This window comes from Pagrus major, chromosome 9, assembly GCF_040436345.1.
Source record: "Pagrus major chromosome 9, Pma_NU_1.0".
NCBI lineage: Eukaryota > Metazoa > Chordata > Actinopteri > Spariformes > Sparidae > Pagrus > Pagrus major.
In genome coordinates, this window is record NC_133223.1 from 13,657,230 (window position 1) to 13,671,039 (window position 13,810).

The following is a 13,810-nucleotide window of genomic DNA, read 5'->3' on the forward strand; positions in this document are numbered from 1 at the left end:
TGTCTGTCTGAAAACATGTTGCTGTTTCATAAGCAAATCTCTTTACATTCATGCCAAAAGTTATTTTATTAGTAATTACTTTTTTCTCAGAGTGAACATTTAACTTAAATAAACTTTCTAAATTCAAATAACACTGTTATTAGTCTCTGTTTCATGGCATACAACAATGTACATTCATAGTAATGCTAGTTGTGAAGATGCTGTGCTTTAGTAGTATTTATTTTTTTAATTTATTTATTTATCTCATTACTCTGTCATTACATGGTTATCAGATCAGATGTATCTGTCGTCCCTCAGACGAATCAGATGTCCTTGCCGCACTCCGGGCACAGGATGTCATCACGTTCAGTCAGGAAGCCACGACCGACCAGGGACACGGAGCACTTCTTACAGTTGAAGCAGTCGTTGTGCCACTGGCGCTCCTCAAAGGAAATGTACTTGCTTCCTCCAAGGCCTAGAAAGAGAAGAAGTACGATTCAAAATAACTATAAACAATCCTGTCGACTCATAGGAAGAATGATAATTTGATTAGTTATGATTACCACTGATGGGGGTGGTGCAGGAAGCACACTTCTTGGCATAAAGGTTGCAGAAGCAGTTGAGACAATAGGCAAAGTCATCTCTAGAGGTAAACCTCTGGCCAGTCAGCTGCTGCTTGCAGCTGGTGCACAGGAAGCAGTCCTTGTGCCAGGGCTGGTCATGATAGGTCACCCCGCCTGTGGTGATGGGCTGATAGCAGGGAGCAAGACAGCAATGACATACTGTCACACATCTTTCTTGCACATACAGGAGGTGTAATCATGCTTCTCTGAGTTAAGATGGAGAAAAATACAGTTATACTTTAAAAACCAGCTACTTTTGAGAGTCGTGTCTTACCTTCTTGCAGTGCACACACTGCATGGCAAACTGCTTCTCATAGCAGGGCACACAGAAGTTGTGGTTGTCCTTAGGGATGAAGCTCTTGGTGCCAATAGGCTGCTGGCATCTCTGGCAGGTGAAACAGGTCTCATGCCAGCTGTTCCCCTTGTGCTCCATCTTCCTGGAGCCTTCAGAGAAACATAAAGGAAGGGAGTGAATGGAGAAAAAAAGAAGTGGTGAAATATTCACGTCAAGAACTTTTGGTCCAATTTATGGAAAAACTTGAGTTTAACTTCATTGTTCCTTAATAACAGCTACAGAAATATAAGGCATTTCCTGGATGTTAGGAATGTTAGGCGTGTGGCTCTGTGCTTCTCTGTGCACTGATGTTCTATTTTCAAAATACACATGAGCAAAGAATACATACCCAGTACCTTCTGTTATACCCCCAGGTGAGCTGCATTATTCTAATTACAGTATGAGGAGTTTAAAATGTCAAACCTAACCTAAAAGAATAGATCTTGCTCTTCATCTCCCCTTGATATTTGCTGTTACTGGTGGTAAGGCTGTTCCATATTTAGAGGTCATGTATCTTGTGCTTTTTCCACCTGAACAATATTGTTTTAAAGAAATCACCATTAAAGGAAACTCATTATTTAGTGCGCTGTAAGGACAATCAGGAGATTGCATATTTACATGATGCTATAGGAGCAGATACAACATGACAGCTCCCTAACAGTGAAGCTAAAACAATCACCATTGCTCCCCTGGTTGCTGGCTGCAGGACAGGTCATAAACACCGCCTCTCACTTATAAGTAGATGGGCCAAATTGAAAAATCAACATGCATGTCAAATAAATTTGAGTTAACTTTTCTGATGAGTTTTGTTTTAATGAGTTATTTGATGCTATCTGATCACCACTGGTTTACTGTGCATACAATATATGATATATTTGCCAGCATCTAAATGTAACATAGTTTGTGTGTTTGACTCTCACGTACTGAAATATCTTGGTTGGTGAAGCGTGGACATTTTCGTGAACAGTTGTATTAATATACATGATAATAACAGTCTAGTTCAGGGTGACAAGGACAAGGTTGAGCAGCAAGTGAGCACTTTTAAGTGTTATCGACTTTAATGTCCAACATATATGATTTAGAGGGATCATAATGAAATATAATATTCATGACAATGTTTTCATTATTGTATTATCAACTGTAAGTAAGAATGAATGTTATTCGTAACTTCAGAATGAGCCATGTTTCTACAGCAGCCCAGAGTCAACAAACCAGACACTAGCTCCGGAGAGAGCTAGTTTTAGCAGCTATTGCTAGATGCCACTTAATCCTACACACTGGACCTTTAACTTAGACATGTTGCCCTCTACCTACCTGGCATGATGGTTTTCTTGCAGTCATGGCACTTGGAGGAGTACTCATTGGAGTAGCACTCAGTGCAGAGCAGCTGTTCATCCTTGGTGGAGAAGGGCTTGTCCACCAGTGAGCGCTTGCACTGGAAGCACTTGAAACAGTCCTCGTGCCAGTGACGGTCCTTGTAGGACAGATCCTTGAGAAGAAGAACAGCAGATTGAAAGCGATACACCGCAAATACTACAAGGCTTACCTAAGTATTGGCTTACATTTTAGTGAAAAATATCTAATTACACTTGATGTAAGACAGAATCACCAAGAAAGTAGAAAGATAGTGAGTGGGACTTGTTTTTGGACAATTTTCACTTGTTGTTGGCAGATTTTTACTTTATTATCAGCAAGAAGCAATTTTCTTTTTAAAAATGAAGCATGTCATGGATCATTTGTACATTTGTTTGTGACATCACTTACCCTGGAGTTGCAGCCAATGGGCTTCTTGCACTCCTCACAGGTGTTGGAGTACAGGCTCTCGTAGCATTTCACACAGTAGGGATTCTCCTCTCTCAGGACATACTTCTTCCCAAACAGGGACTCCTTGCAGTAGTGGCAGTCGTAGCGCTCGGTCATCTTGACCCGGAGTCACTCAGCTGAGAGAGCGAAGAGGACAAAGAGACACAGAAAGAAAGAGGAGGTGAGGTAGAATTTCACATGAATAACAGCATTCACTGGATGATGAAAGACTATTTTCCATATTCTATCGCCTGAATGACATTAGGTTTGTTAGACAGTTAGGTCTCTTTGCTGCAGCGTGTAGAAATTTCCTAGAGATTGTAAATTCCCAGAAATGAATGTCTTCGAGGACACGCTTATTATCAAGACTCTTCACATTACAGCCTTTTTCCATGTTGCATTTCTCCGCCTTCATCTCTTGGCAGTCCTTCATTTTGTTCTCGGCGTCAGGAGGAGAAGGTGACAGATGAGGAGGTTATAAATAACCCCTATCAGTCCTGCTTAGAGACAGTCAACTTTTGCCCCGGTGCATTCCAACGCTCGTCATGCACACTGTACAACGACCCATCCATCACCTCACGTCCAGCTGTCAGCACCAGAGCACAGTATCCCTTGTCATCCTGTGTGTGTGTGTGTGTGTGTGTGTGGGTGTGTGTGTAAATGAGCGAGTGTGTGTCTCAGTGTGTAAGTGGGTTTGAATGGCACTTGTAATAATGGCTGCTCACAATCTGCAGCTGTTTGTGGTGCGTCTGTTAAGCCCTCTGGTTATCCCACCTGTGCTTAAATACTCTTACTCTCTGTTGACGGAGGATAGTGTAGGCTGTATATTTAAGTGTATGTGTGTGTCTTTGTTAGCCTTATAGAGAAGATAAGATGGTCACTCACACACACTCACATACTCTTTTATTCTTCTTACTACATGTCCCTTTATTCCTCAGCAAAGCTTTAACCATATTAAATACATTTCCCCTATAAATTCCCTTCTGGCACTGCTTAAGTCTTTTCTGCATTTCTTAATTTCTTGCCTTCCTGTTTTTAGTTTATCCTTAATAATTCCTGTTATTTTGCTGTTTTATCAGACTGTCAGAACTTTATCTATTTATGATCACTATGTAAGCCCACCTCAGTGTTCAAACATAATCTCTGTGAGTGATTTGTGATGTTCCCCACACTCAAAAGGTTATCATCTTTTATTTGGCTGAATGAAACTGAGACGTTTAATCTGCCTGTCCTTTCTGCTCTGAGTTATTGTCAGCCCCCTCCCACATTCCCTCATTGTCTGTCTCCCGCCATGACTCACCTAGCTTATGTAAGGATTTATCTGACTCCTAAAAATAAAAAAAGGATAATCTGAACTGCCACAAATAAAACCTTGAGCTATCCAGACATGTCAGGCAGCTGTTTCCCAGCTTCTGGGGGTCCCTTTGATGCGGCCCCATCTGGGAGTCTCACGGTGCAAATCGCTTGATGCCAAACTGAGCTACAGCCCGGTCTATCCCGAGAAAGTTCCAGTAGGTGTCACCCAGACCATCAGCTATCTGGATTAAAAGTGGAGCCAGATTCTTACTTGATTTTTGGGCTGATGGCGATGCCACATTTTTTGCAATAATCCCTCAAATGTGGTTATCAAACACTTGTGACCAAGACATTTAACAGAGGTATTTTACAGTTTAACAAAAGACTTTATTGTCTAAAATGACAGCAATGCACTAAAACAGTAAACTTCACAAGGAATTTAATAATTATAAATCATCCCAAGCTTATTTTTTTCATTATTATCTGAATAAAAGTTTTAATATCAGCATATCAAGCAACATATATGCTGAAACTGATTTATCTGTGACATGTAACATTTGGGGGTTTATTTGCTTAAATTTGCAGTTATTTCACTATTTTTTGCAAGTAAGTCTAGTTTTTAGTCAGGCTGAACACCTAACATCTGTAACTCTTTAACGGCACTTCCAGAAAGGTGCATAAGACTGTCTTTAAAAATGTTATCCAACCATCTAAACTGCAACTGCAACCGCAAGCCATAAACAACTACTGTCTGACAGTGAGACCTCTACACAGCTTTTTTACATCCGTTTTCTACTCTTCCAAATCAACTGTTTTCTGGAAATTCTTGGTCAATTCAATAAGTAAAACACACGCAATAGCCTTGTAAGTGGATAATGGACTTAAATGTTGAATCAAATTAAGCTCTCAGTTGAGAATGCTCCTGTCAGATCCCATCCAAACTCAAACTAAATGCAAAATTAAACGTTTTCAGTAACCCCTTTCACCAACTGTTGAATCACAAGCTACTGTACATACAGTAGATAATACTGATCTACTATTGAGAGATCTAGCAGGGACTTTTCTGCACTTTGAAAGTGTGACTACAAGATTTATACTAAACCATACTATACTGTGAAGTGGGTCAAATGCTGTAAAACCACAAAAAAAAGCAAAAGAACAGACCACTTTGCCAACACTAAAGTCACTACTGTGTAATAAAAAGCGAGGAGCAGACATCTCTATCAACACACACAGTTTTTTCTGGAGTGTGAGATGAGAAGTGGGGGGAAAAGAAGGGTGGAAATGAGCTCTGAGCTGACAGCTTTTTGGACGAAAATAGAAAATAAAAGGATTTAATGAAAGAAGGAAGTCAGGCACCGTGTCTGAGACAGAAAGTGCTGAGCGAGAAGGAGGTGGTTAAGTAGTGAAGGTACTGTGCAGGTGGAAAGAGGGAGAACATGAGCAGACGGGTGGGGAGGCAGGCGCACAGTGAGCAGCTGTGCCCCGGAGGATGGAAGACACGGTGGATAAAGACCAGTGAAATGGGTGGAAAGATGGACGAGGGAATGGATGGAGAGTGGAGCAGCTGAACAGAGTCGGGTCTTACCTTCCTATCTGAGGAGTGTGTGCCTGTGCGGAGTCTGGGGCAGACTGAGAGAGGAGGCTGCGGGAGAGCTGAAGTTACTCCTGATTGCATTACTCCACCCATCAGGGGCTAATTGAAAGCAGGGGAGGGGCAACTGCAGGGGGGTAGCCAGCAAGGGGGCAGGGAATCTTTTTTGAGATGATCTATAAATACAGCGGCGCTTCACAGAGATAACCCCAAGGCCCCCTTTCACTTGCTCATCCAGTCACCAGCAAGACCGTGTGGCCATTTAAGGTCACTCAGTTGTTCACTCTCTCACTTACATTTTACTTCATCCTTCCAATATTTTTGTTTCTCCCCACAACAGCCTGATCATATCATCCCTCCCTATCTCACTTCCTGGAGGAAAGAAGGTCATTCTTCTCATTTACTGTTTTCATTTAATCAGAGATATCTGCGGTTATCATTATCATAATATTACACACAAACCAGTGGTGGAAAGCACATTTAATCAAGTGTACAATTTAGAGGTACTTGTACTTTTTACTCCACTACATTTATTTGACAACTTTAGTGAATACTGTTTGCAGATTTGGTTTAATAAAAGAAAATATAATCAACAAATGAATTATCATTATAATGTGTATGTGATAGTTATTTCTACACATATATACTGTTCATAAACACATTTGTGCCAGGGGTGAATGTAAACAACAGCAACATGGTGATGATAATGTGGTTGTCATCCTCACATTAAAAGTTTGACATCTGGGAAACACCATCCATCACCTTTGACTGCGTGTGAGCACCAAGCATTGATGTAAGTCTAAAACAGTCCACCTTGTTCCACTGAACACTGAACACTGAACATGGTCCGTCCGTCTCTGATTTCCAGTTGTTTGGCCACCTTTACCAGCTTTGTCATTAAAGATATACCTAACATTCTGCATTAAAATGTCAGAAAACAACTATATACATCTATATTTTGTTGAGTTGTGTACTTTCTCTTTCCAACAATGTTCAAACCCAGGAAAATCTGTAATTTTGTCTAGCTAACATGGTATGTTTCATTTGGTCACCTGTCACTATAACTTTTGGGTGAGCGTTGCAAAGTAAGGAAGGAAGTCGAGGAATGTGACTAAACATAACATGAATTAACGTATATTTAATTATAATCCTGTTATATAATACTACTTACTTATTCAAAATTCTGCACAATGAGAAGTTTTATTGTTAAGTATATTGTAAAACTTAAATGCATGACATTAACTTGTAACAGAGTTCTTGCTACTTTCACTTAAATACAATAGTACTTCCTCCATCTCTGACACACACGCACACACACACACATACACAATGCACACTGTTACCAAATGCCAGAATCTTCCTATAGACTGATGCATGATGGAAAGGATGCCAAGGGTCAAATGTCAAAAATTGTTGTCCTGTGAGATTTTGTCCCTATATATGTCTCATCTGTCTCTACCTCCCTGTATTTTACTCACAAGGGAATACGCATTCAAGCCCAGACCTCCAACGTGTCGGGTACAGTGTCCAGGCCCCGTAATGACAGACACCTACATCGTTTCTAAGAAAATTCTGGCACTATTTTCTGCAGCCCCACACTCTCTTGTTCACACACCACCCTCGTCCATCAACCCCGCGCTCTTCCTAATTCTCTCTCTCTCTCTCTCTCTCTGTCTGTCTGAAGCAGGTTTTCCTGACCCGGTGCTCCCTGGACACTCTCCAGTTAGAAAATGCGTCACTAGATTCAAGGGCTCTATTTATAGACAGCCATAAAGAGAAGGGTGCATCACAGAGTGTTGTGTTTGTGCTGTGTTTCCATGTGCATGCATATATATTCGTGTTTGTATGAGTTGTATCATGTATAAAAAGAGATCTTTTCAGGCATGCTAGTGGCATAGTTACAGGTCAGTCTGCTACTTTGGACCTGTAACTCGATCCTCGATTGATATGGTGTATCATTCATTCATGAACTCTTGGTTCGCAACTTTATCGAGTGAACAGTACTAACTCTGTTATTATTGCTTAGCAGCGGCAGCTGGTGAAAATTTTTTTTCAAAAGTAATTTGAAAGATGAGCTATAACCAGTAGGATGCGCCAAAGCACCCGACTGGTGCATCACACCAGTCTATTTAAATAAATTAAAATTAAAATACTCTGCTTGGAACAGTATTATTTGTCTGATATGGTTTTTCCACAAAAAAAGGTATAATTACCACATTAAAATGACCCCACAAGTTTTGCAAACATTCCCAGAGCCCTGCTTATCAAACCTAACACTCTTCATTTACTATCACAAATGAGCAGCAAAAAATGACATTCAAGAACCTGGAAACAGCAAATGTTTGATATTTTAGCTCGAAAAATGACTAAAATGACTTAAAACAAGTCAGCACTCCTGATTTCTTCAAAGATGTGCTCTCTCAAAACTGGGGGTTCATTCTGTACTGTCTTAGGTGTTCCTTTAAACACAGACGCACTCTGCAGATGTTCTTGTACTGCTGCATCTATTGATGCAGCCCAGATTTTCTGAGCGTACACTTTCATCATGGCAACGCAGGGCTAGCTCAAACGCACCTCAGAACTTTACACAGTCTATTATTTTAAACAAGATGTGCCTGTTCCTGTCAACCTCCTCGTTGTGTCTTCGGATCCCTATCCTGTAGCCTTCATCAAGCTGAGAAGCGAAATTTACTCTACCAAACATGCCAAGACCCAAAGCATTTTCCATGTGGCTCTTAACTTGTTCATGTCTCTTCACTTTTTCTGCAAAGTGTTTTAAATTGGTCATACCTGAGTGGATCCATGCCGGTTCGGTTCCTGCTGTTTGAAAAAGGAGGCCGGGAAAGCAAAATAAGATGCCGACCTCACTGCATGCAGAACGCCACGACTTCTTAGCAAACCGGCTTCATGAAAAAGACAGGGTGTACTGTCTTCCTCTGCCTTGTGCTTGTTGTTTTATAACAATGTCGGCTGGTCGGGTCTGAGCTCTTTCACTCAAAGCTTTTCCTGCAGTGTTCTCCTCTCAAACAGTGTTGTTTTCAGCGACTTAACTGAACTTTCTTTCTTCTTTCTTTCTTTGTTTCTTTGTTTCTTTCTTTCTATCTATTCTCCACAACTCACTTGATCATTGAAGGCTCCTCCAACTCTCTGCGGACTTCTACGTCACCTTCTCCTACGTTGATTCCTATTCGCGCTGTTTATCACGGCCTTGGGGTGGTGAAAGTCAGCGCCCAACAGGCTCATTTTTAATCTAATCCTTTGTTGCAGATTATACATGTCACATATTAACTATATAATATTTTGGTTGCTGTTTTTAAAATATAAAGTCTTATTCAGTGAAGGTCGATATGATTCTTCTTCATGTGGAAGTATCGCCAATAATCGTTTCCTCACTGACCTCACCAGTGACCTCTTCAGATTCTAAAAATGTGCTAAGGCACATGTCAGCATGCTAACATGCTTAACTATGATGGTGAACATGGCATACATGCTAAACATCAGCATGTTAGTGTTGCACATGTTTGTAGGCTATGTTAATGTTAGCATTAGCTCATAGCACTGCAGTGTAGCCTCAGAGAACCCCTAGCATGGCTGTAGATTCTTAACCTTGTTAAATTAGCCATGGTATGGAGATATAAGTAAAAGTTGTGCTTTTCTTTTAATACTAAAACAATGTTTTCTTTACTGCTCTTAGATGTAATGTTCTCCAAATATCAGCTGACAAATTAGATTAGCACCAGGGACTTTTTATTCCCTGTTTAGAGGCAATCCTGTAATGATTGCCACCCTAACCATGTTTTAAGAGACAACTTGGACAAGGGCGAAGCTGTGTTGTTCTGTAGTAGGCATAATTGAAGTCAGATGTCAGTTTGTCAGACAGAAGAGGATGTTGTATAAGTTCCCAGGACAATACTGGAAACAGTTTTAATTTGATTACTCTGCCTAACAGACATGTGGCATCTTTTATGATTTACTAATAATAAAAAAAAATAAAAGGATTTCTCTGATAAAACTTGAGCAAAGATCCATGTAGAAACCACATATGTTCAACATGTTTCTCTAATAATACTTAACTATTTGATTCAGGAAATCATGTTTATTCACTTAACCTGAAACATGTGGTCTAATGAATGCCTCAAGGCCAAATCTTTTTTATGCCCAGAACTACCCTCTCATGCCCTCAGTCCTTGCCTCACAGCCCCAAGCCTTTACATTTTGCCTGAGTCCAGCAGGCACACAGATGTCCCTCCCCCGCTCTGTGCTCTGGATCGAGGCCTCCACCTCAGCTGCTAAGGCCAGGGGATAAATGTGCAGCTGTCTGGGCATTGCAAGGCTATCGTGATGTTAAAGCCTGGTGCTTACTTCTGCTGGAAATACAGCCATGTGGAAAGGTCAAGCCAGGCAGACCCCATCATCACCAGTGGACCGTTAATCATTAATGCCACAGCAACCAATTGGACTGGAATTTCTCTGGGTCATCCAGGATCCAATATGATCCTCTGGAAGAACTTCACTGCACTGCAAGCAGTCAAACAGGTTGAAATGGATCCCAGCAACTGACTCACAGGAACGTGCAGCGTCATAATGAAGGTCCCAAATGGCCAATTAGAAGTGATGAAGAAGGACAGAATCATTTTGGGCTCCCAGTGTGGGGATAGGGTATACTTGTAGCTTAGCAAGTGTACAGCAGGAATTAGTTCAGGACTACAAGCCTTGATTTGACGCTGAAGACTCACAAGACTGGATTACCTACACTGAAATAAATAGTTTAATACAGTATTTTAGAAAATACTCTTATTTGCTTTCTCGTTAAGAGGTAGATATCCCCTTTATAGTATTCATGACCATTCATTGTAAGGCTAAAGCAAACAGCCAGTTAGCTTAGCATAGCACAAATACTGGGAACTGGGGGGGGGGGGGGGGGGGGGGGGGGGGCAGCCTGGCTCTGCTGTAAGAAAATCCACCTACAAGCACCTGTAAAACTCCCTAAATATTATTTTATAGCTTTTCTTTAATCCATAAAAAATACAAAGTGTAAAAATGTCAAGCTGCACTTTTTAGGGGCCAAAGAGACTTCAGGTAGTCACCCCTCCCTCCTGCACATAAGCCCTTATAAAACTGTAATGCTTCATTTTTACACTTTGGTTTTTGTACAGATTGAAAAAGCTAATTGCAAAAATGACAAGTTACAGTTTTGAGGAGGTTATAAAACTTCAGTCACTGCTCCCAACCAAGAAATAGTCCTGCACATAAGCACTAGTAAAACTGTAATGTGTTAACTATAGTGAGCTTTAGAGATGCTGGAAGGTGGATTTTGTTACCAGCTCGCTTGGTTGTTTTGGGACTTTATGCTAAGCTAAGCTAACTAGATGCCAGCTGTAGCTTTATACTTAATGCACAGATATTTTCATCTAACTCTGTGAAGTGAATAAGCATATTTGCCAAATTGCTAAACTATTGCTCAACATCAGTGTTGAAAAAAATGTATAAAGCACACGTACTGTATATGCACATTAGAAAAGTTGGAAGGGAAGTCATGTCCTTATTTTACATCATGTGATTCAGTTAGTGCTCTCTTACTTCTTGTAATAATGTTCATTCTGGACTGGACTTAACATGCGGCTATAACAGGGTCAATGCTTTTTTTCTTTGCTTGAGTGATCCAATTCTGCTGTCAATGGGGCAGTCTTCTCACTGACTCGGACCTAACAAACTGCTTGATTAAATAAGATCTGAGGAAAACATTGTTGCTTGTAAATGTCCTGAGATTGGGGTGATAGCATGGCTGCAAAAAGTCTTAAAGGTGCCAGTTACAGCCTTACAGTCCCTCCATCTAACCACGGGATTTGCTTTGTGGTTATGTAATATAAGAATTAAGCCCCAAGCTGAAAAAGTAAAACAATTTAAAAGTTAAAACTAGCCCCACTTAATTTTAAATTGCTGTTTCAACTTGCTCCAACAATTTAATTCAAATAATTCACTGAGGGATATTTTGATGACAGCATGTGATTCTTTCTTCCAGCAACTGAAACTTGTGGACAATCGAAGAAAAGTAGGCAGAATTAGTCTTTATAAAATATTTTTTCCTCATGTACTGTATTGTGGGGCTTTACTGTATCACTGCAGAAGTAAGTAAAATGATGCTTTGGCTGTAAGTCCAAGGTATATCTTTAGACTGTCAAAGATTCACTGCTATTTATACATTTATCCCACATAGATGGACTGTATATCCTAGTCCAATCATTCATTGTGAAACCAGACAAACATGAGTTGGATTGCTTTTCATGATATGTTTAAAGGTGCACTATGTAAGAATTTTAGGTCAGAGTAACAATTTTGATGTTGATGTTCATATTGTGTTGCAGAAATATCTCTTAAAGTTAGCATGCTAACCAGCTAGCCCCTAGCCAATTTGTACCACAAGAAGTGATAGTCAAATAGTAAACAACATCAACACTCCCCTGGTGCTCCGAGCTCCCAGTCCGGGCAGAGTCAGCTTATACGACCACTAGCTGCGCAGTTGACTGAGCTAACTAGCTAACAGCAGCTACAGTTAGCAGCTACAGTTAGCAGCAGTTAACGGTTACTCTGGCGATATACTGCCCCCTGTTTGTTTGGAGTATAAACTGGACAGATGTCCAGTTCTTAAATAACATGGCACCTTTAAAGCTGTATGTAGAAAATTCTGCAACGAGCTGAATTGAAACTTTAGCCTGATTATCTTCAGATAAACTGAAGGAAAATGAGTAATAAAGGAAAAAAACGTGTTTGTTGTGTTTACTTGTCCGAAGATACAAGAGAGGAGACAGGCAGAGGAACATTCCACCAGTCCATCACAAAACCAGGAAAGACTGAAAGTTTCAAAATTAAAGGGTACTTCCATCAATTTTATGTGTCAAAGTGTGTTTAAAGGTCTTGGAGACTATTACTGCATATAAAATAGTAGTAAACAACCTTCTGTGGCTCCAGAGGAAGATGCATGTTATCTGATAAATTGCCTCCAGTGATGTCACTGAGTGGCAGTTGCATTGTGGGTAATGTAGGCACCAGGTTTTAAAAAGCAGTCCACTGCTCTAGCATTGCACTCCTATCACATTGTTGGACACAGAGTGGACAGTTGGACCAAAAGGATGACCAAAATCAATACAGCAGAACCAGAGATATCCCCTTTTTTATTCTATGCATTCTTCTTCCTTTTCAAAACCTGGAGCCTACATTATCCACAATGCAACTTAGCCACTGAGTGTCAGATTACATGCATCTAGGGTTAGTTTAGGGTTAGGTTAAAATGCTTATACTACTTTTTTCACATATGAAGTATTACTCCCCAACACTTTAATGTGTAAAATCTGGGGAGTTATCCTCTAAGTTATACATTTTTAAACTTGAGCAAGGGCCAATGGTTGCAATGTTTCTCGAAATTAAAATCAAATTTGGGAAATTATTGTATTTTTCCACACCTGTCTCCTGTGTACATTAGGTTACACAGATGATTAAAAACCTCCTGTACACATTTTCACTCACTCTGTGCCGTAGGACAAATGTGGGTCTAAAAACAGTGTATGACACAGCAAGTCTTGAGTCATTTAGCCTGGTGTTGTGTTCCCAGACTGCTAAATCCCTGCAGAGATTGGTGGGATGTTTGGGACACTTTATTTAGATACTGAAGTTTATCTTTTCTCTTTGTTCCTTTTGCCTTTTGCACATACAGTCACACAAAGAGTAAAACTGACACCACCACATACTGGACTACTGTGAATCTACTCTTGAATCATCTGGGGTTTACTGTGACATTTGAAAGCATACAGTAGTTGACACCGGTTTTAAAGGGTTCTGTAGAGAGCAGAATGATCCTTACAACAGGATTGATCATTTTACCCGGAAAAATAATTTCCCATCTTAGATCGGTTTGTATGTTTATGTTAGGTTAATTGATTTAATAATAAGTGTCATTTTATTTTTATAGTTATATAATTGTGTAGTCCCCTTGTGTATCTCTGTGGAAATAATGTGGACATGTTTTAATGACCACCTCTAAATTATCTTCAGTGAAATGTCCCAGTCTTAATAACTTTGTTGTTTCCCTCCTGTTTCTATTCACGAACAGGGTGCTGTAGTCTCATCTGACCTCACTTATCTGGACAACAACTGGGCCCCTCTCTGGCTCTGTTTATCTCACTA

At 40.3% G+C, this 13,810-nt stretch overlaps 1 protein-coding gene across 3 annotated transcripts; it reads right to left on the reverse strand.

The window, feature by feature from the left end:
- Positions 1-302: 302 nt before the first annotated feature.
- Positions 303-2,856, reverse strand: LOC141002501 (four and a half LIM domains protein 2). 3 transcript variants are annotated; one of them, XM_073473851.1, is made up of 6 exons: positions 2,701-2,856; positions 2,251-2,425; positions 1,293-1,295; positions 877-1,046; positions 543-729; positions 303-454 (listed from the first exon to the last, which is right to left on the reverse strand). In XM_073473851.1, the coding sequence occupies exons 1-6, from the start codon at positions 2,854-2,856 to the stop codon at positions 303-305; spliced, it is 843 nt and encodes a 280-aa protein (XP_073329952.1). The 3 variants fall into 3 exon arrangements, with proteins under 3 accessions (XP_073329952.1, XP_073329953.1, XP_073329951.1); XM_073473852.1 differs by lacking the exon at positions 1,293-1,295; XM_073473850.1 differs by lacking the exon at positions 1,293-1,295 and having other exon boundaries at positions 877-1,051; positions 2,250-2,425.
- Between the last annotated feature and the right edge of the window lie 10,954 nt (positions 2,857-13,810).